The sequence below is a fragment of the Triticum aestivum genome, chromosome 6A, assembly GCF_018294505.1.
Source record: "Triticum aestivum cultivar Chinese Spring chromosome 6A, IWGSC CS RefSeq v2.1, whole genome shotgun sequence".
NCBI lineage: Eukaryota > Viridiplantae > Streptophyta > Magnoliopsida > Poales > Poaceae > Triticum > Triticum aestivum.
The window spans coordinates 593,948,170-593,969,389 of NC_057809.1; the positions used below are offsets into that span (position 1 = coordinate 593,948,170).

The 21,220-nt window shown below is 43.0% G+C and overlaps 1 protein-coding gene, 1 long non-coding RNA gene and 1 pseudogene across 16 annotated transcripts; 1 reads left to right on the top strand and 2 right to left on the bottom strand.

Annotated features, from left to right (window-relative positions):
* Positions 1–11,783: 11,783 nt before the first annotated feature.
* LOC123131191 (MADS-box protein FLOWERING LOCUS C-like) lies at positions 11,784–12,713 on the bottom strand (annotated as a pseudogene).
* A 1,159-nt stretch (positions 12,714–13,872) lies between these two features.
* Positions 13,873–18,929, top strand: LOC123128779 (uncharacterized). 15 transcript variants are annotated; one of them, XR_006463429.1, is made up of 9 exons: positions 13,875–14,162; positions 14,257–14,440; positions 14,982–15,174; positions 15,277–15,627; positions 15,742–15,843; positions 16,089–16,431; positions 16,520–17,289; positions 18,093–18,332; positions 18,459–18,929. XR_006463429.1 is itself a non-coding variant. In XM_044548876.1 (6 exons), the coding sequence occupies exons 3-6, from the start codon at positions 15,132–15,134 to the stop codon at positions 16,043–16,045; spliced, it is 570 nt and encodes a 189-aa protein (XP_044404811.1). In that variant the 5' UTR covers positions 13,876–14,162; positions 14,257–14,440; positions 14,982–15,131; the 3' UTR covers positions 16,046–16,060. The 15 variants fall into 15 exon arrangements, 1 of the variants encoding a protein (XP_044404811.1); XR_006463431.1 differs by having other exon boundaries at positions 18,468–18,929; XR_006463424.1 differs by having other exon boundaries at positions 13,876–14,162; positions 16,520–16,644; positions 17,239–17,289; positions 18,093–18,929.
* On the bottom strand, positions 17,861–18,879 carry LOC123128780 (uncharacterized). Its single transcript, XR_006463434.1, has 2 exons — positions 18,447–18,879; positions 17,861–18,371 (listed from the first exon to the last, which is right to left on the bottom strand). It is a non-coding gene; the product is annotated as an uncharacterized lncRNA (long non-coding RNA).
* Positions 18,930–21,220: the final 2,291 nt, after the last annotated feature.

Below are 21,220 nucleotides of genomic sequence, written 5' to 3' on the forward strand. Positions count from 1 at the left end.
TTTTCCAAGCCGTTAGATGTGAAATAGACGGCTGGGTGATCTTCTTTAACCTCCCAACCCCCTCCCCACAAACACACCCATGAACAGATCCACTGCACGCAATCAAACCACCGAGCAACGTCGACTAGACCGCAATCACCCTCCCCTGAATCATAACCCATCCCTCTAACCCCCACCTCTAGTTCTTCTCCGGCGCAGGCAACCCCCACCCCAGCACCCGAACCAAAGAACAAACATCTATGAAAACAAACCATATTCACCTTACTCCTATTCACCAACCAAAACTTGTATTGTTTATGATTAATTTATCCATTCCCTTCACTTTAGTTGTTAGTCTACTTTTGACAGCGTACCCCATTGACTCATTTCTATGCATCATTATGGTCTGACAAGAAGCAACTATCAAATTAGCTAGTCGTATTCACCTTGTCCCCTTATGCACACCAACAAGTCATGTTGCCTAACATTGATTTGTTGGTTACCTTGAAACTTTCTCTCGCTCTCCTCACCACATTATTGTTACATGCCATTTTAATCTAAAAATTTGAAAGGATATCATGATACACATTAGCTAAATGCTGGATAGAAATAACACATACTCCATCTTTGGCACATCATTACGGCAGCGCAATCATTTTGGGAGCGCAAAGCCTATGTTGCTTCATTTTCCTGTCATGTTGCCTTTAGCGGTCAATCCACATTAAATAACTAACTAACCCTATTGACTCCTTTCCACGAAACTTATGATTTGATAACAACAAGAACCAATGGTCAATTGTGAAGCCAACCATATGCACCTTGTCCACTCATTAGGAACAACCAACTATTCTTATTTATCATGTTACATGGTTTTAACTACCTCCATTCACAAAATCTCGATATTGTCACGCTCCCAAAAGTTTGTGAAACATATCCTCGCTCCCCTCGCCGCATTCTTGTTGCACATGGTTTCATTCTCCAAACCTGAAATAGGTCTTTTGTTAGAAATTAATCAAAATCTAGGTAAAAACAACACATACCCCACGTCAATCTTCCCATGCAATGACACATAGTGAGCCATATAATTACCCCTATGTACCACCGATGACAGGTCATACATTAACTGCTCCAACCCTTCTTAACCCTTTACTAGCATCTTCCTATTTTTGATAGAAACATACATTAAGTGCTCCAACCCTTCTTAACCCTTTACCAACATCTTCCTATTTTTGATAGAAGTTCTATGGACATGACAACAAACCTACTACACTTTTCTTGCACCATGTCATAGAAATCTAGTCCTGATGTCCATCCTTGACTTTCCACTTATCTCGCTTTCAAAAATCACTTTGCATGGCACTATAATGTCATTTACCTACTCTCATTCGTATCACGCTCCTCCAAAAACATGTGAACCACCCTTACCTCATCCATGTATTAGACTGACCCATGTGAAATTTGTAAAACATGCAAGGATCACATGCTTAGTTTTTGAAGCCACCTAAAAATGCATGCATTCTTAGGATAGCATCATTTATTAATGTGAAAAGATCAATCTAGTTGTAAAATAAAAGTATATCCGCCTTGTCTCCTTGTTGCTTGCAGCTCTAGCCATAAGTCAACATGTGCGGGCCACTTTTCTTTCCTTATGTACACATTCAACATACCCCCTTATAACTGGTATTTTCACACTTCATTTGTCATCCTATTCTCACGATGCTCGACCATGGACATTGAGGCAACCCTACACCTTTCTAGTTTATTTTGTACCTCTATTTACATGTATTCCATAAGAAGAGAAAAATATCAAAGGCAAAATGTCAGAGGACAATATAAATGGTATTTGTTCCATATAATGGAAATGTGTCTACTTATGCTGGATCGCTAGGGATGGTAACACATGGAGGATTGAATCTAAAATCATCTCAATAGTCATAAAGGGATGCATTTATCCTCTGTAGGGTGACTAGTACTTATCGGTTTCACGCTTTCTAACCTTGTTCTTAAGTCTTTCTTCCAAGTGCCATGATGAAATTTAAAGTCTTTATGTGGCTACTTCTTTCTGATAGGTGAAATACATGAAATTTACTCAAGCGGAGACACTTGTGGTAACAACTATTCTTGCATCACATCACTGGTGTACTCGACGAGAGAATTGACCACATCTCATTGCCCATTTAGCATTTCTTGTTTGACACGTCTTCAAATCTAATGGACTCCCAATGCCTTGTGGATTGCTTTGGTACCAAGCTAACATGTAATTTGCTATAACAACAACTTGGCTTATTTGGAAGGTGCACAATAATTTCATTTTCAAAGGTATTAGGCCTTCGAGATCGGGGCAGATAAAAAAGGGACTAAATCCGATCTACTACTCCATAAATCAAGTTATCACAGGACCTTACTGGTTATATTACTTCTATCATAGACTCCTTTTAGTATGCTTCATTTTACTGTTGCTTTCTCCTTTTACGGGTGCCAACCCCCTAATGATAAGGTAGTGGTTACCTATTTCCCCAAGGATCAACGTGGCTTAGGCATGCAAGACTAAGAGGTTGAAAATACCACGCTCCTCAGTAAATGGTGTTCAAGCTTCTTACTAGGGACGAGGCCCTCGCTCTAGTCACATATTCTATTTATAGACCATTCTAATCTTCAAGCACAGAAGTTATACATTAATTAAAAGCAAGGTAAAAATAACACATACCCCAGGTCAATCTGACCATGCAATGTCACATACAGAGCTGGCTAACTATCTATACACTCCTTATGGCCATATCACCAATTGATATTCATAATTTAACAATCGAACCCACCTTACCCATTTACCAACATATTTCTATTTTCACAAGAACTTAGCATGCTAGCAAACCAATCATAGTTTTCTTGCTCTTGTGTCGCAAAATCCTAGTCGTCATGTCTATCCTTGATTTTCCACTTACTTTGAATTTAGAAATCATTATGTGTGGCACTATACTTCATTTTTCCACTCTCATTCTTGCCATGCTACTCCAAAAACATATGAACCATTGCACTTTCCTTCTCCACATCTTAAGCAGATCCATTTGAAATTTGTAGAACATGGAAGAATTGTGTGTTTAGTATTGAATGCGGCCTCAAAACATATACCTTCTTTTGTTCACATAATTTAGCCAATGCAAAAGCCCGATTGTAATCTAAAAGTATATTAACCTTGTATCCTTCTTATCCGCAACTCCAACCATAAGTCATCACTCATATGCCACTTTTCTTTCCTTTTGTACTCATTCGCATTATCCCCTTAACACTTGTATTGTCTCACTCCATGTGCCAGGTTATTCTCCTCATGCTAGGCCACGAACATTTAAGCAATTATGTACCTCTTCCAGTTTCCTTTGCATATCCATTTACCTATACTCCATAAGAGGAGAAATTTTCAAATGTAAAATCTCAAAGGTCAACAAGCAATGGTAATTTGTGCCATATAGTAGAATTGTGCCTACTTATGCTATATTACTAGGGAAGGAAACACACCGAGGGAAGAACATGAAGGTGTCTCTATAGTTGGCAAGGGACACGTTTGTCCTCTAGAGATGAGTGGTTATTAACACCTCATTGGGTTCTAATATGGTTATTTACATGATGTCGCTCTTCCCAGTGCCAAAATTAAGTTGAAATTATTTGGGTGCCTACTTATTTTTGATAGGTTTAATATACCGAATATGTTGAAGAAGATACAATTTAATATTGGTATCAATTATTCTTACACCCTCAGTCTACAACTAATGTTGAAGATGTTGGGGAATGTAGTAATTTCAAAAAAATTCCTACGCACACGCAAGATCATGGTGATGCATAGCAATGAGAGGGGAGAGTACCGTCACGTACCCTCGTAGACCGTAAGCCGAAGCATTATGAAAACGCGGTTGATGTAGTCGTACGTCTTCATGATCCGACCGATCCAAGTACCGAACGCACGGCACCTCCGAGTTCAGCACACGTTCAGCTCGATGATGTCCCACGAACTCCAATCCAACAGAGCTTTGTGGGAGAGTTTTGTCAGCACGACGGCGTGATGACGGTGATGATGTTGCTACCGACGCAGAGCTTCGCCTAAGCACCGCTACAATATGATCGAGGTGGATTATGGTGGAGGGGGCACCGCACACGGCTTGGAACAATCAACTTGTGTGTCTTTGGGTGCCCCCCACCCCGCCCCTGTATATAAAGGAGCAAGGGGGAGGCCGGCCGGCCTTGGTGCGCCCCAAGGAGAGGAGGAATCCTCCTCCTAGTAGGAGTAGGATTCATCCTTTCCTAGCCCTACTAGGAAGGGGGAAGGGGGAAGGAAAGAGAGGGAGAGGGAGAGGGAAAGAGGGGCCACGCCCCCTCCCCTAGTCCAATTCGGACTCCTCATGGGAGGGGCCACGCCACCTCTTGGGCTGCAGCCCTCTCTCTCCCCTCAGGACCACTATTGCCCAATACTTCCCCGGGGGGTTCCGGTAACCCCTCCGGCACTCCGGTTTTCTCCGAAACCATCCGAAACACTTCCGATGTCCGAATATAGCCGTCCAATATATCAATATTTACGTATCGACCATTTCGAGACTCCTCGTCATGTATGTGATCACATCCGGGACTCCGAACTACCTTTGGTACATGAAAACACATAAACTCATAATACCGATCGTCACCGGACTTTAAGCGTGCAGACCCTACGGGTTCGAGAACTATGTAGACATGACCGAGACTCATCTTCGGTAAATAACCAATAGCGGAACCTGGATGCTCATATTGGTTCCTACATATTGTACGAAGATCTTTATCAGTCAAACCGCATAACAACATATGTTGTTCCCTTTATCGTCGGTATGTTACTTGCCCGAGATTCGATCGTCGGTATCCTCATACCTAGTTCAATCTCGTTACTGGCAAGTCTCTTTACTCGTTCCGTAATACATCATCCCGCAACTAACTCATTAGTCACAATGCTTGCAAGGCTTATAGTGATGTGCATTACCGAGAGGGCCCAGAGATACCTCTCCGACAATCGGAGTGACAAATCCTAATCTCGATCTATGCCAACTCAACAAGCACCATCAAAGACACCTGTAGAGCACCTTTATAATCACCCAGTTACGTTGTGACGTTTGGTAGCACACAAAGTGTTCCTCCGGTACTCGGGAGTTGCATAATCTCATAGTCATAGGAACATGTATAAGTCATGAAGAAAGCAATAGCAACAAACTAAACGATCATCGTGCTAAGCTAACGGATGGGTCAAGTCAATCACTGAAGGAAATATGCCCTAGAGGCTATAATAAAGTTGTTATTTATATTTCATTATATCATGATAAATGTTTATTATTCATGCTAGAATTGTATTAACCGGAAACTTAGTACATGTGTGAATACATAGACAAAAAGAGTGTCACTAGCATGCCTCTACTTGACTAGCTCGTTGAATCAATGATGGTTATGTTTCCTATCCATAGACATGAGTTGTCATTTGATTAGTGAGATCACATCATTAGAGAATGATGTGATTGACATGACCCATTCCGTTAGCTTAGCACTTGATCGTTTAGTTTACTGCTATTGCTTTCTTCATGACTTATACATGTTCCTATGACTATGATATTATGCAACTCCCGATTACCGAAAGAACACTTTGTGTGCTATCAAACGTCACAACGTAACTGGGTGATTATAAAGGTGCTCTACAGGTGTCTCCGATGGTGTTCATTGAGTTGGCATATATCGAGAATAGGATTTGTCACTCCAATTGTCGAAGAGGTATCTCTGGGCCCTCTCGGTAATGCACATCACTATAAGCCTTGCAAGCAATGTGACTAATGAGTTAGTTACGGGATGATGCATTGTGGAACGAGTAAAGAGACTTGCCGGTAACGAGATTCAACTAGGTATTGAGATACCGACGATTGAATCTCGGGCAAGTAACATACCGATGACAAAGGGAACAATGTATGTTGTTATGCGGTTTGACCGATAAAGATCTTCGTAGAATATGTCGGAACCAATATGAGCATCCAGGTTCCGCTATTGGTTATTGACCGGAGACGTGTCTCGGTCATGTCTACATAGTTCTCGAACCCGTAGGGTCCGCACGCTTAAAGTTCTGTGACGATCGGTATTATGAGTTTTTGTGTTTTGATGTACCGAAGGTAGTTCGGAGTCCCGGATATGATCACGGACATGATGAGGAGTCTCGAAATGGTCGACACGTAAAGATCAATATATTGGACGACTATGTTCGGACACCGGAAGTGTTTCGGGAGGTTTCGCACATATACCAGAGTACCGGGGGGTTACCGGAACCCCCCTGGGAGTATATTGGGCATAATGGGCCTTAGTGGGAGAAGAGGAGGGGCGGCCAGGGAAGCCGCACGCCCCCTCCCGCTCTAGTTCGAATTGGACAAGGAGGGGGGCAGCGCCCCCCTTTCCTTCTCCTCTCCTACTCCTACTTGGAAGGGACTCCTCATGGGGCACGCCATAGGAGGTCGGCCCCCTCCCCCTCCTCCACTCCTTTATATACGGGGAGGGGGCCACCCCTTGGAGACACAACAATTGATCATTGATCTCTTAGCCGTGTGCGGTGCCCCCCTCCACCATAATCCACCTCGGTCATATCGTAGCGGTGCTTAGGCGAAGCCATGCGTCGGTAGCTTCATCAACACCGTCACCACACCGTCGTGTTGATGAAGCTCTTCCCCGAAGCTCTACTCGATCGTGAGTTCGCGGGACGTCACCGAGCTGAACGTGTGCTGAATGCGGAGGTGTCGTACGTTCGGTATTGAGGATCGGTTGATCATGAAGATGTACGACTACATCAACCACGTTGTTATAACGCTTCCGCTTACGGTCTACGAGGGTACGTAGACGACACTCTCCCCTCTCGTTGCTATGCATCACCATGATCTTGCGTGTGTGTAGGAAAATTTTGAAATTACAACGTTCCCCAAAAATCACATCATTCTCTAATGATGTGATCCCGTTAATCAAATGACAACTCATGTCTATGGTTAGGAAACATAACCATCATTGATTCAACGAGCTAGTCAAGTAGAGGCAAACAAGTGACACTCTGTTTGTCTATGTATTCACACATGTACTTAGTTTCCGGTTAATACAATTCTAGCATGAATAATAAACATTTATCATGATATAAGGAAATATAAATAACAACTTTATTATGGTCTCTAGGGCATATTTCCTTCTGAAGAGACAATTGAGCACCTCGGCATTTCTTGTCATTCAAATATAGTGGTCTCGGAATGCCTCACGGATTACTTTGGTACCAAGCTAAAGTGATCTTTCATGGTAATCTACTTTTTTGAAATGTTTATTACAACGATGTTGGGTCTTCGTAGACATGCCAACCATCTCGGGAGTGGCCAACATCTATCATGTTGCCCCAAAAATCAAGGTGGCCTAGACATCCATATATATTGGCGAAATATCATCATTCTCAATCAATGGTTTCTTCAAGCTTCCTAATGAGGTGAGTTAAGGCATGATATAGTATGTAATAAATAAATGGGATCTAAGGCAAGTCCATGGTAAATATGGGGGTACCACTTTTGGGTTGGTTCATTGACGAGGAGGCAACACCTTTTCTAGTTTGGAACCTTTGCTAGCAATAACAAATCACATGTTAGGATTTGTCATAGGCCATGGTTGGGAAATGTATCACCTTAGCTCCTACTACTTATGGCTTTTTCATACACTGCATCATAAACATGTCATAACAGCGGAGGTGGTGGGTAACTTGCACCCATTTGTGGTTCTGACATGACATGATTAGAATGATAGTTGTGGCTTCCGACATGACATGATCAGAACTTAGTAGCCTAGAATAGGATCTAATAGAGTGGCTATATGTTGTTAATTTATAACATGGGACATACAAATTTTGATGGACTTTACATGAAGATGGAAATTTCTCCATGAATTCATTATACCATGCGCTTGTGTGTACAGATGCACTTATTAACACTAAGGTGATCTAGAAGCTTAAGATATATTTTCCTTATGGCATTTACGCAGAAGGTTCATCTTAACAAGGGAAAATCTTGCAAAGAAAACCTGGTGTGGGGTACACAATGTAGTTTCATGATGAGACAAGTAATCACATATTCTTTGATTATAAGTACACATGGTGTATGGCCTATAATACATGTCGCACATAATTTGTATTCTACCCGGAGCATCCCAAACTTGTTTGGTAATTGGTTGTGCGGTATACATAAAAACATGATATCTTTTATCTTAGTAGCTGCGGCAGCCTTGGTTTGGGCGTTATGGTTATACAAGAATGATGTGGTTTTGACAAATAGAAGATATTTTCTTCACTGCCATAGTCATTTTCTTGTCTACACATTGGCTCCGTACTTGGCATGTACTACAGTGTTTGGATCACATGGAGCTCTTTAGGATGGCATGTACTAAGATGGAGAGGGTGATTAAGAAGACTCTTCCAAACATGGAAGGTGTTGTCTTCAAATCTGTCTTAGATTGCTTGCTATTGTTCTTCTTTTTGCGTCAAATAACATCACATGTTTTCATTTCCAAGAATATTATGGATTAGTACATGTTGTGTGCATGTAGTTCCTTCAAAATCAGAGTGGACGTCAAGGGCCAATAAAAAATTTCTTACCAGAAAATAGTATGCCTCACAAAAACACGTTGACAAAAGAGCAAGTGCAACTTATAAGTTATGACCAACTGAATAACGGAGATCAAACAGACATACCATGGAAGCGATCCCAAATAACAGTTTCAGTGAGAAATAAAAATGGCAGAAATGGACCATGGAAGAGATCCATAACAACATTTCAACTATTACAATGAAAGTGACTTGGCTCAAAGAGCACCAGTGAGATAGAATGTCTCAACTTATTAAGGCTGCCTTTCCTGCATCTTAGCTATGGAAAACTAAATCAAACTAGACAAGATGCACGTAGCTGGCCATGAATGTCATTTGAGCTGGCTAACAACATGTATCCACCTTATGGCCTCATCACAAATGGATATTCATACATCTACTGGTCTAACTCACCTTACCCACTCACCAGCGTCTTTATAATTTTGCAAATCCTACTAGCATATTGGCAAACCAATCATATTGTTTTTAATCTTATGTCAAAGAAATCTAGCCCTCATGTCCATCCTTGATTTTTCTACTTACCTTTAATTTAGAATTCAGTTTGTATGGCCCTATAACTTCATTTACCTACTATCATTCTTGGCATGCTCCTCTCGAAACATGTAAACCATTGCACTTACCTCCCCACAGTCTAGGTAGACCCATTTGAAATATGTAAAATATGGAAGAATTGTGTATTTAGTATTGAATGCAACGTAAAAGCACATACCTTCTTTTGTTCACATTATTTAGCCAATGTGACAACATATATATTAACCTTGTAAACTTATCACCTATAGCTCCAATCGTAACTCATCACTGGTATGTCACTTTATTTCCTTTTGTACCCATTCACTTTATATCCTTATAACTTGTATTTTGTCTCTCCATTTCCAGATCGTGCTCGGTCACAAACATTGAAGCATTCCTGCACCTCTTACAGTCTCCTTTACATGTCCATTTACATAAGCATTCCATAATAAGAGACACTGAGAAATATGAAATGTCAAAGGTAAATTGAATGGTAATTTGTGTCATTAATAGATATTTCCTACTTATGGTAGATTACTAAGGAAACACCTGAAAAATGGAAAGTGTCTCGATAGTTGTAAAGGGAAGATATTTTCATCTAGGGACGTTTGGTTCTTATCACCTCTATGAGTTCTAACATGGTTATTTACATGATGTCTTTCTTCCAAGTGCCAAAATTGAGTTGGAGTATTTGTGTGGCTACTTATTTCTAATAGGTTTAATAGATGAAATATGCTGAAGCGGAAACACTTCACTGTTGATATTGATTATTCTTGCATCCTATGTACTGCTATTGATGAAGAGACCATTGAGCACCTCATTTCAATTGCCCCTTTAGCATTTCTTGTTGGGCATGCATTCAAATCCAGTGGTCGCCGAATGCCTCGCGGATTGCTACCTACTTTTTGAAATTTTTATTACAATAATTTTGGTTCTCTCTGGGCGGGTCGACCCCCTTGGGAGCATTTGGTTCTATCACTGATGAAGAATAATACGTGCTTTTTAGTAGATGGTTGTTTAGGACTCTTACCGAGTATGAGTGATGGCATGATATCCTCGGTAATAAATATATGCACTATGAGGCTCTCTCCGAAGTCCAAAATAAATGGGGGGGCTTCCACTTTTGGGTTGGCAACACCTTTTCTGGTTCGAACCTTCACTATCAAAGGACGGCTCGCATGTTAGGTTTTGGCATGACTCATAGTTGGGCAATGCTCCACCTTAGCATCTACTAGTACCTAGGGCTTTTACTGTGTCATCAACATGTCATAATAGCAGAGGTGTTGGGTAGCTTTCTGCCAGATGTGGACTTCATACGTGACATGTTTAGGCCTTTGTTAGTAGCATGGAAGGATCTACTGGAGTGTATGAATGTTGTTAATTTATACTACCTCCGTCCCAAAATATAAGACATTTTTTCAGTTCAATTTTGAATTGCAAAAACGTCTTGTATTTTGGGATGGAGGTAGTAGCACGATACATACGAGTTTCGATGGACTTTACATCAAGATGGACTCTTCTCTATGAACTCATTGTACTAGCTCTTATAGATATTGGTGCACCAATTAACAATATGTTGATTTTTAAGATTAAGGTTCCTCCAAAGATTAATGTTTTTCCTATGGTATTTACATAGAGGGGTCATCTTAACGAGGGAAACTCTAGCAAAGAAAAAATGATAGGGGAGTAGCAATGTTGTTTCTACTATCATGATGAGAAAATTAAGCATATATTCTTTGAGCAAGTATGCTCATGTTCTATGGCTTATAATACATGTCATGCATAACTTGTATTCGCCCAAAGCCTTCCAAACTTTTTTGGTAATTGGCTTTGAGGTATACATAAAAAACAAGATCTTTTATCTTAGTAGGCATGCGGGCCCTGGTCTGGGCGCTATGATTATGCATGAACGATATGGTTTTGACAAATAGAAGATATTTTTCTCCATTGTCGGTTATTAACTTATGTACGCATTGGCTCCGTACTTGGCTCGTCCTACAATATCTGGAGCACTGGGAGCTTTTTATATATGGTGGCATGTATTAAGATGGAGCTGACGACTATGGAGATCGTTTCCAAACATGGACGATGTTCACTTTGGATCTGTCTTAGGTTGCTTTCAATTGTTCTTCTTTTTGTGTCAAACAATGTTATGTTTTTGTTTCCGCAATTATTTTGGCTTCGTATAGATTGTGTGCATCTAGATACGCCAAAATTGGAGTGGACTCTTCATACTTGGATCGCTCACGTGTTAAGAGTAAATAAAAACTTTATTATCAAAAAATAGTATACCTCATAAAAACATGTTGACAAAAGAACAGGTGCAACTTACGAGTTACGACCAACTGAACAACACAAATCAAACAAACGGACCATGGAAGAGATTCCATATAACAGTTTCAACGACTAAAATAAAAATGGCGACCATGGAAGAAATCCATAACAACAATTTCAAGTACTAAAATAAAAATGTCTAGGCTCAAAGAGCACCACCGAGAGAGACAGAATGTCTCAACTTATTAAGGTTGCCTTTCCTGCCTCTTAGCTATGCCAAGCTAAATCAAACTAGGCGAGACGCACGTAGCCGGCTATGCATTGCACGCTACAGGAAAAGACTTCTCTCCATCCTACCTTACATGGGAGGGAAAAGACTCCAAGATGATTCTTCAGGGTCGACGCCGCCCGATTGCCAACCAAACCCCACATCCAAGGACTTCATCCCACTAGAAGAGCCGGTGTTGGCGCTGGTACCGGGGCCGTCGTGCCAATTGGTGCTATAGCCGACGCTGGTGCTGGTGTCGGCGCCGTCATGCCCAGCGGTGTTATAGCCATTGTGGGCCAGGGCATCGAGGTTCCTTCCAGATCTCACCTTGTCGAGTCAACCCTCATGCTGTGGCGGCACCTGATACATCGTTGGAGACCCCACGTGCATGTTGTCGGTGACGTATGGAGTGGGCGACGGCTGCTGATTCATGGCGAAAGACCCCATGTCCATGTTGTTGGTGACGTATGGAGCTGGCTGGGACGCCAGATACATTGCCGAAGACCCGCCCATGTCCATGTTGTCGGGGATGTATGGTACCTGGGGCTGCAAGACAGGGGTTTGTCCGCTAATTTTAGCGATGCTTTGGCCCACGCTCTTGAGGATCTCCTCCAGCCTACTACTGACGATGGTGAGCTCATCGACTTTGAGATCGGGGAGGTCACTGCCGAGCATGGCCTTGTGTAGCAGGATCCTGATCTCGGGGTCTCGTACCTTGTTTTCCTCGACCTGGAGCTTGCTGAGGCGCTGGCTGAGGAAGTCTTCCTGGTTCACCGTCTTCTTAAACCTCCCATCTGCCATGGTTTTGTACCTATTCAGGATATCCACCGCCTCGGGATGCGATGGGTACACCTTTGGTGCCGCATTTCCCTCATCGTACACCAACACGCAGGCCTTGGCGTTGCATAGAATAGAAACCTCGCGTGCCTTACTTGCCAGGTTCTTCATGCGCGTATCCAAGGTACGGCGCCGGCTCGACTTATTCTTGATGTACTGGAGGGCAATCTTCTTGCGAGCCATTGCCAATAGAGGGATAAAATGAGAAATGGAAATTAGGTTGATGGTTTTGGCCAGCTGGGGAGGTTTGATTTATAGTGGAGGATCGACCAAGATGGGGAGGCTATATCGAGAAACTTTTAACTCCACGCTCACAAAATAAGGAGGTGCGCTATCTTCATAAATGCATCATCAAACCAGTATTTTCTTTCATTAAAAAGTGCTTATAATGGACCAAGGGAACACATATCCATAGCAAAGAACTTTGGTTTCTCTCAAGAGGCCCATGCATCTTATCCGAATATGCTTATTTTAGCTATGTATTGTCAAAATTAATTTTGCAATTTATTTTGTTCCAAAGTTAGATGGTTATTCAAAATTGTACATCATCCGATTAACCATCTACTATTAATTTGTTACCACATTAAGAAATAACAATAAATAACGTTCATAGATTATCCTATAATGTAGGACGAATTGAAAATACTAATGTTCTACCAATTTTTTCAAGAGCACTGCTCTGCACACGATGTATGCACGCACGATCCATAGACGACAAGTCAGGTAGACCATAGGATTAGCTGGGTTGTTTAATCTGTGTGGCTCCTAATCCGGTCGGCCACAAATCGTCCAGGAGCCAATCGTGTGCCGAGCACTTTCATTTTTCCAATACTTTAACTGAATACGGTCCCACATATCCAGGGCTGACTATAGTTGCTTATTTTATCCCTGACGCTGGTGAGCTAACACGTTCACACAAATTATAAAAAGAAAATCAGATTTATGTACCCCCCCCCCCCCCCCAAAGCAGTAATTGCTTTACATCTAGAAGAGATTGATCAAACTTTTTGATTGTGTGCGTCACATGGCATATAGCCTAGCTAAGCTAACTAGTGCTGCCCTGTACTAGTTATAAATATTTACGCCTAAAAATTGCATATGTAGTCAGGGTGATTGGGACGTGGAGTAACTGAGCGCGAGCTCAAATGCGCTCGTTATCCACATCGTTGGTTAGCGTCTCCAGATCTGTGCCTGTAGTTTTATACGAGCGTCGGTGGTCTTCCAGAAATTGAGTACTGTTGCGTAATACGTACTTCCTCCGTTCGGAATTACTTGTCGCAGAAATAGGTGTATGTAGACATATTTTAGTTCTAGATACATCCATATCGGAGACAACTAATTCCGAACGGAGGGAGTACGTGGCAGCGTTGTGTAGTGGGCCGGAGGTAACGCTCGGACGGACGGCAGTTTCCTGCCAGGACGGTGTTCCATGGATCAGAATCGAAGCCGCCGTCTGATCCGTGGATCGGGAAGTTTGCTTTTCCGTCTGGCCGCCCCAGAGTCGAATTGAATGGAGGGTCCAGCGTCGTGTCTTGCAAAGCGAGTGGCGTTTTGAAGGCGACGACGGGGAGATAGAGGTCTGGAGCGGCGGCGGCGATCCACCATGGAGTTTTTGATGCAACCAATAGGCAGGTACGTGGATCCTCTTTCCGCCGGCGAGATTGTCTGCACTCTTTGGGTGTTGGTTTAGCTTGTTGACTGCGGTTGCTTTTCTCGCATGATTTAGATCTGCTCTGCTTGAGGAGGTAGGAGAGGGGTTGGTGCCTGCGCCTCTAGTTGCGGATGACGGTGTGCCGGAGCAGCAGAGGCTGCCGGAACGGAGGCCACAGCGGGCAGAAGGGATCTGACGTCCGAGGCTCTGAGCTCTCGACGGGGAAGATGAATCCCCAGGTACCCCGATGGAATAAGAGGTCAGTGGAAAAGCTTCCTTATGCCATCAGAGATGCAAAGATTTTAGTAAATAAAAATCGACAACAGTGCAGAAACCAGGCAGGTATAGCTTTCTGGATTCAGAAATAGTTAGCACACTGCATTCATTTGAAACTCCCTGATATGAGAGATGCAAAGATTTTAGTAAAGAAAAAAATTGACAGTAGTAGCGAATTCAGGTAGCTATAGTTTTCTGGGTTCAGAGGAGTTAGTACACTGCATTCAGATAATTGACATTCAGATAAGGAAAAACTTCCTTCTGTCATCAGACATGTAAAGATTTTAGTAAACATAAATTGACAACACTAAAAAATCAGGCGCCTATAGCTTTCAGGGGTCAGAGTAGTTAGTTCGCTGCATTCAGTTGAAAACTCCTTCATACGAGAGATACATAGATTTTAATAAAGAAAAATTGACTGCACTAAAGAAATTAGGGAGCTATAGCTCTCTGGGTTCAGAGGAGTAAGTACAGTGCATTCAGATAATTCATGCTTACTATTTGGTGTCTGCTGCACCAAGCAGGACACCTTGCTCAACTCGAATCAGTGTGTTTCAGAAGGCTGTTAAGAATTTGAGAGAGGATGGGAAATGCTGTTGGACAAATACAAGATGAGAACACATCCTTACATGACAGCCTTTTGAGATTAGGCAGAAATGCTGCTGGGCATCTAAATGATCAGCTTGCTGCAACTTCAAGCAGAACTGGATGTGAAATGTGAGCACAAAGAAAATGTTTGTTTTGAAAAATATTATTGACGCCGACATGAGAAAGTAATTGTTAAGTGTGTGCTTAATATTTTGTGCATGTTTTTTGCAGATCAGATGGAGAGAGAATCCCGTGCATCGGCATTGAATGTGCAGATGGGTTTGGTTGAAGGGATTATTGACATCTCTGACAGTGAACGCAACGATGAAGTTAATTTTGAAGAGTGGTCTGATCCTGAGCATGCTAAACTGGTTGAGACAGATAGAAGGTTGAGAGAGCAAGAGGAGAAAGATGCAGAGGTCGTGAAGATGTATCAGGAAATGTATGGCAAAAATGATGGGCACCAAGAAGTCTCAGGCACGGATAATGATTCACTTGTTGAGAAGCACCGTAAGTTAAGGGAGCAAGAGGAAAAAGACACCAAGGTTGCAATGATGTATCAAACACTGTATGATCAAAATGGTAAGTGCGGCTGAAGGAAAATGAGATACAGTAAATCATGGTGGTCATAAACTGGACAACAGTTATCTAAGCCGTTTTTTAGTAGTCATCTAAGCCATTTGTGTGTTTCTGCAGCTACTGAAGCTCAGATCACCAATGTGCCAGCAAACAGAATTCTTGCTCAGGCGGCAAAACCTGCAGGTCGGGAAAGAAGCCCCATGGAGGGTGGGCGTAGAGGTAGGTTACTAAACAGAGTAGAGTAGATATTGAGCGTATCATGCCATAGGTTACAATTTTTTCAAGTAGAAACAGTACCACAACTGTGAAATATGCTGACAGTGATTTAGCTGCTCTTGCAAATGTAGATGCAGCTGTTCAGGTGAATGAACATGCCGGGGAGAGTTCATACATGGAAGAAAATTTTAAATTTGTGTTTTGAGAATGCACTTTGAATATTTACTAACAACAACTTTGCTTTGCAGGACGGGGGTGCGTTGGTGGTGCCTCCAGGGCAGGGAACATGAATTCCATGAAGTGGTCTTGGAGGCGGAAAGGGAAGAAGTCGGAAACGGGATCCAAGGGGCAGAGGAGAGTGAGGTTCTCGAACACTGTGGAGACGATATGCCCATCGAAATCCTGAGTGAAGACAGTTCTAGTGATGATGGAATGCAGCAAGCGAAGATGATCACGAGCCTGCACATCTACCTGGTAGCAACGTAGATGGTTTGGATACATTAGTTGCAAATGACATCGTGGCGGCGAGGTCAAAGGAGGGTGGAAGAACCACCGTCAGCCATGTCAGGAGTGCAGCACGCGGTGGAGTTGGTACGTGCCTCCGTGATGCCCGTGACCACCATATTTTGTAAGGACTAGTTTTCTTTAGATAGTAAACATAAATGTTCTGCAATTGCAGACGCTGCTCCGCACGGACATGGGACTCACAAAGGCCCTGGGACCAGCCGATATCGGGAGTAGCCCATGTGGGAGAATTGAGCATCGCGAGAGCGAACCTGGATACACATTTCAGTGGTTCATCAGGTTAGTGCAAGCCTGGATGGTCGACAGTATTTGTAGCAAAGATGATGTTGGAAATGTTGAAGGTGCACATAATTTTCCAAAAAATGAATAATTCGGCATGGCGGGGAGGGTGGCAGTCCTCCGGTTAAGATTCGGTGGTATAGCCTTTGATTAGTCGGCGCATTTCATCAGCAATATCAATGTGATGCTGATAAGCACCTAAAATTCCTGATTAGGATTATGATGATTCTTTATAGTTCTCTCAGCAAAAGAGTACATTTCCCATACTGTTGCTTCTGGGTTGATCTGCTAGAATAGTGGTAGCAAGCCATCGCTTGAATTCATCAAAGGACTCAGTAACTTCTACGGCATGCTTAGCAGAGATATGTGATGTTGGTGCTGGGGGGTCTCCGGTGTGTTCTGATGTATGGCTACGTGTGGGTACGTCCTCAGCAGCCGTCTCCCCCAGTAAGGAATAAGGACAGTAAGATTGACCAGTCATAGAAAGCATGAAAAATCTTGAAAATGTAACTGTGACTCGTAGGACTGGTCAAATAAAGATTCCTGTGAAATGTTTGGAAAAATACTGATGTCAACAACTTCCTTTGTGCACAGTTATGCAGTAATGCTGGATATAATCACATCTGCTGGCTTACATGCAAAAAGGTTTGTAGTTAAAAATCCTTAATTTACAACAGTCCTTGGTTGACGTTTGAGCAGATGTTGGCAGAGCAATTTGGTCATCTAATACATGAGCACATAATAATTCTTGTTAATAAATCAATCAGATCTAGCGGTACTAATAGATGGTAGAGCATGATATCTTACTTCTGATGAGAATATAATTAGATATGATAATATATGTGCGTGGAATGGTATCTGAAAGTACTGCATAATGGAGAGATCGACAAACTAAGATGCATCACTGACAATAAAATTCAGTTTGGCATGAACATCTGATTTGGGTAGGAAAAACCTTGGTCTACCAACTGCGCGGCATGCGCGACAAACATCAGGAGAACCAAATCAAACCTTAGATGGCACACTGCGCAGCATGCATGTAGATCGAGTGGGTGTGATGTACTTGATCAGCCGGTGTTGTATACGGTGGTCGGTCAGCACGTAGACCAAGGTAGTGATGTGACTAGTGTCAAAGTGTTGTTAGAAAAAGGTCTCAAAGTTTAAAAAAAAAAAACTGTAGCTGGTGGAACTTGAAAAAAAAACGCAGGCGCAATGATTTGCAGAGCTTAGTACTACTCCATGTGTGGCGCCGGTCGTATTTTATTAGTAGAACCCATGATTACAGCAGACTATATACAGGCACAAAAGAACCATCAGGGCTGATGACAAAGGGCTTAGCGCGTACTTCCAAATCTAAATGACAGATTGCATAGTTCGTGGTACATTTGGGACAACACTCAGGCTAATTAGCTAAAGGACCGTTTAACTGGTTTGCTGCCCAAAATTAGGACCAACAACGCCAGGACAAGCAGGTGGTTAGTGCCGGCGAGGAGCACCAATGTGCATCTGCTGAATCTGTGGCTGAGCAGGTAGATCTGCCGATGTGGGGCTTGGTGCTCGATCTCGGTGCCGGCAGGGAAATGCTGCTCCCGGCGAGATCACTGGTGGAGAGACGAAGCTGGATGCACTGATAGAGGCTGCTGCAATCCGTGCCGGTGGGAGAGGCCATGGCGACTCAGCTCCGGCAGGTACGTGTAACTGGATCTCATGAATGAACAGAGTACAGCCTGCGGGCATGGGGCAAAACAAGGTAAATCTAGTATCAGAAAGCACGTATTATGTTTGTGGAACTGAAATCTTACATTTTGTTGAAGCACTTGTAGAACCGGACTCCAGCCCGGGAGGGCCGGGACGACGAAGGTGACGACCTAGCCACCACAATCAGGACAAGGAATGAGCAGGAGTATCTCCCTAGGGCGCGAGGAAGAAGATGAGGAGGTCATGACCGGCGATCTGGTTTCTTGCGGCGCGTTGGTTGAAGAGAATGAGGAGAGGAGAAGAGCAGGAAGGATCTTGAGGAGGGGGTGGTTGGTGAGTTGCAGTAAATAAGGGGCTGGTGTGGACGGCGCCGTTAGTGGGATGGGGGCTGAGCCGTGGCCCTTGGTTGCAGGCCCGTCTGAGCCGGTTACTCTGGGATGACGCCCGTGACATTAATTGGGGTAGGTAGGCGGGCCCCGCTCCGGAAATAGATTGGCTGAATACATAGGAATATACTAGCACAAATGTCCGTGCGTTGCAACGGGGAGGAAAATTATGTGTGTTCATCAAAAAGTTTACCAGAGCCACACGATACATTCCTAAGTTGCTACCTGGTGGCGGCAAAGAGGCGCACACCGGCATTTAGAAGAAAAACATTATTAGCTGCACATTAGTTATGAAAGAAGCCTTGACACCCAGGGCAAGAAACACTTTTTTTCATAATCCTGAGATCTACTCTCTCCTCCCGGGTTTGCCAGGGCTATCTCACAAATCTCAGCAATAACTAAAGGTAGATACTAATCAGAGAGAAGTAATATTACATGCTCAAAACCACACAATTAACGCGCCTATGTTTTCTGTAAAATATTGGATTAAATTAAATCATGTTATAGTGAACTGATCCGGGAGAATAACACTAACTATTAGTGGAAATGTTGGTCGCTTCTTCCTCGACACCGACATAATGTCTGCATGCCTGACAATATTAATTGTTGGTAAACATCTGTAAATATCTATTGTCATTGAATTCTAATGAACTAACCTTATGTAGTCTTAGACTGATCACAGGTGACCTCCTGTCCATAAGATATCATAGAGCTACAAAAGTAACACAAATACCAGGCAGTAAGACTGGTAAGCTATCTACAAAAAAGTAAAATATTACAAAGTTACATACATTACCAGCAATATAAATAGCATTTTTCTTGTCGAGCTCGCAAAATTTATTCGTATCATGAATCATTCTCACCTGCAGTTTGCACTCTCATTTGTGAGATTCAACCGATAATTCTGTGAAGTGTCAATGTTTGCAATAAATAATCTTTAAAGGAGAAACACCTTTAAATATATCTTTTAAAAACATTAATGACATACAAGAGAATCAATACCAAATCCCCATAAATAGAAAATTCGGAGGATTAAAATATGTGTATGACCTAGGCTGTCGACATGGCATGGCTGCCAACAAATTGGAAGAGACAGAGAGTTTTTTTGAGTAACAAGAGAGAGAGAGAGAGTTGGTGCAGCGCCTTTTGGAGGTTTCGGCCCATTGCCTTTTCTCATGTTGCACAGGCCCAACTGGTCAACACGGCCCACGACACACCTTAACCTAGTTCGTCCCAGCCACCCTCGCCCGATCCCCTCGTCCTCCTCGTCGCCGCCTCACACACACACACACACACGCACGCACGCACAGAGGGCGGGGTGTGCCCGGCCGACGAAAGCCTTCCCCTCTCGTGCCTCCTGAGGCGAGGCAGCACCTCGCGCTCGATCCCGCTCGCGCAGCCACCGGCGAGCCCACGCCGCCGTGCATCCTGAGGCGAGGCTTCTTCTAGCCTCCTCCTTCCTTCCCTCTCGTGCCTCCTGAGGCGAGGCACCTCGTGGTCGATCCCGCTCGCCCAGCCACCGGCGAGCCCACGCTGTCGTGCCTCCTGAGGCGAGGTGCCTCGCGCCCGAGCTCGATTTGTTTATCCCCCAATGGCATCGATGATTGGAGCTCTTCTTTCTCTCGTTCTATATGAGAAGCTTTGTTTATCCCCGGTGGCATTTTCCTCTCTTTGTTTATGTAACCCTGAGGCTTGTTGATGGTCTATTTTTAAACAAAAATGCTAGACATACAAAGACTTACACGCTTTTACACGCTTCTTCCATCTAACAACCAATCACAAACCTCTCTCCCCTGATTTTCAGGGGGGTGGACCGCCCCGCTCACTTATTGTCCAATCAAGATTAACCATCCTGTAAAAGCCTGTAAATCGTTTGTACGTGTAGCATTGCCGATTTTTAAACGTATATAAATTAGTAGGATTGGTTGAAAAGTTACAGGGTGGGATTATTAAGCGAGGCATATGCATATTCAATATTTTGCTTGTCCTTAGAGGCCCGGTTCAGATGGTATATGTGTGCTCTTGCACGTGTGTAGAGGAGCGGCGTGGGCCGATGGGCCGATGCGAACGTAGAGCGGCGGCTGACCTGTTACCTTAGACAACGAACAAAACTTGGCGTGAGGAATTAGTACCACCTCATGTATTTCACATAATGTAAGATCAGAGATGCGGGACGAAACTAAGAATATCACCGTGCTTTATTAGTAGGTATAGATATAGATATAGATATAGATATAGATATAGATATAGATATAGACATGGGAAGTTGTGAATCTTGATGCTAGCGAACGACTGTGATATTGAGTGCATCTGAGCTCGAGCTCAGAATAGCACTTCCCGGATGATTGTTCTTTTTTTGCGAGGAATCAGGGTGAGTGTTCGAATATAATAGGAACTAGTTAAAATATGATTCTAATTACTCTAAATAATTGACGTGTATATATAGGACCAGTAATTGAAAAATATGTCTGGCGAGTTTTATAAGCCACTGC

Bases quoted from the DNA above. Each gene is read 5' to 3' on its own strand.
- LOC123128779 (XM_044548876.1), top strand. From the start codon at position 15,132: ATGATCAGCTTGCTGCAACTTCAAGCAGAACTGGATGTGAAAT. The intron at 15,175-15,276 runs GTGAGCACAAAG...TGTTTTTTGCAG, and splicing joins AGCAGAACTGGATGTGAAAT to ATCAGATGGAGAGAGAATCC. The intron at 15,628-15,741 runs GTAAGTGCGGCT...GTGTTTCTGCAG, and splicing joins AACACTGTATGATCAAAATG to CTACTGAAGCTCAGATCACC.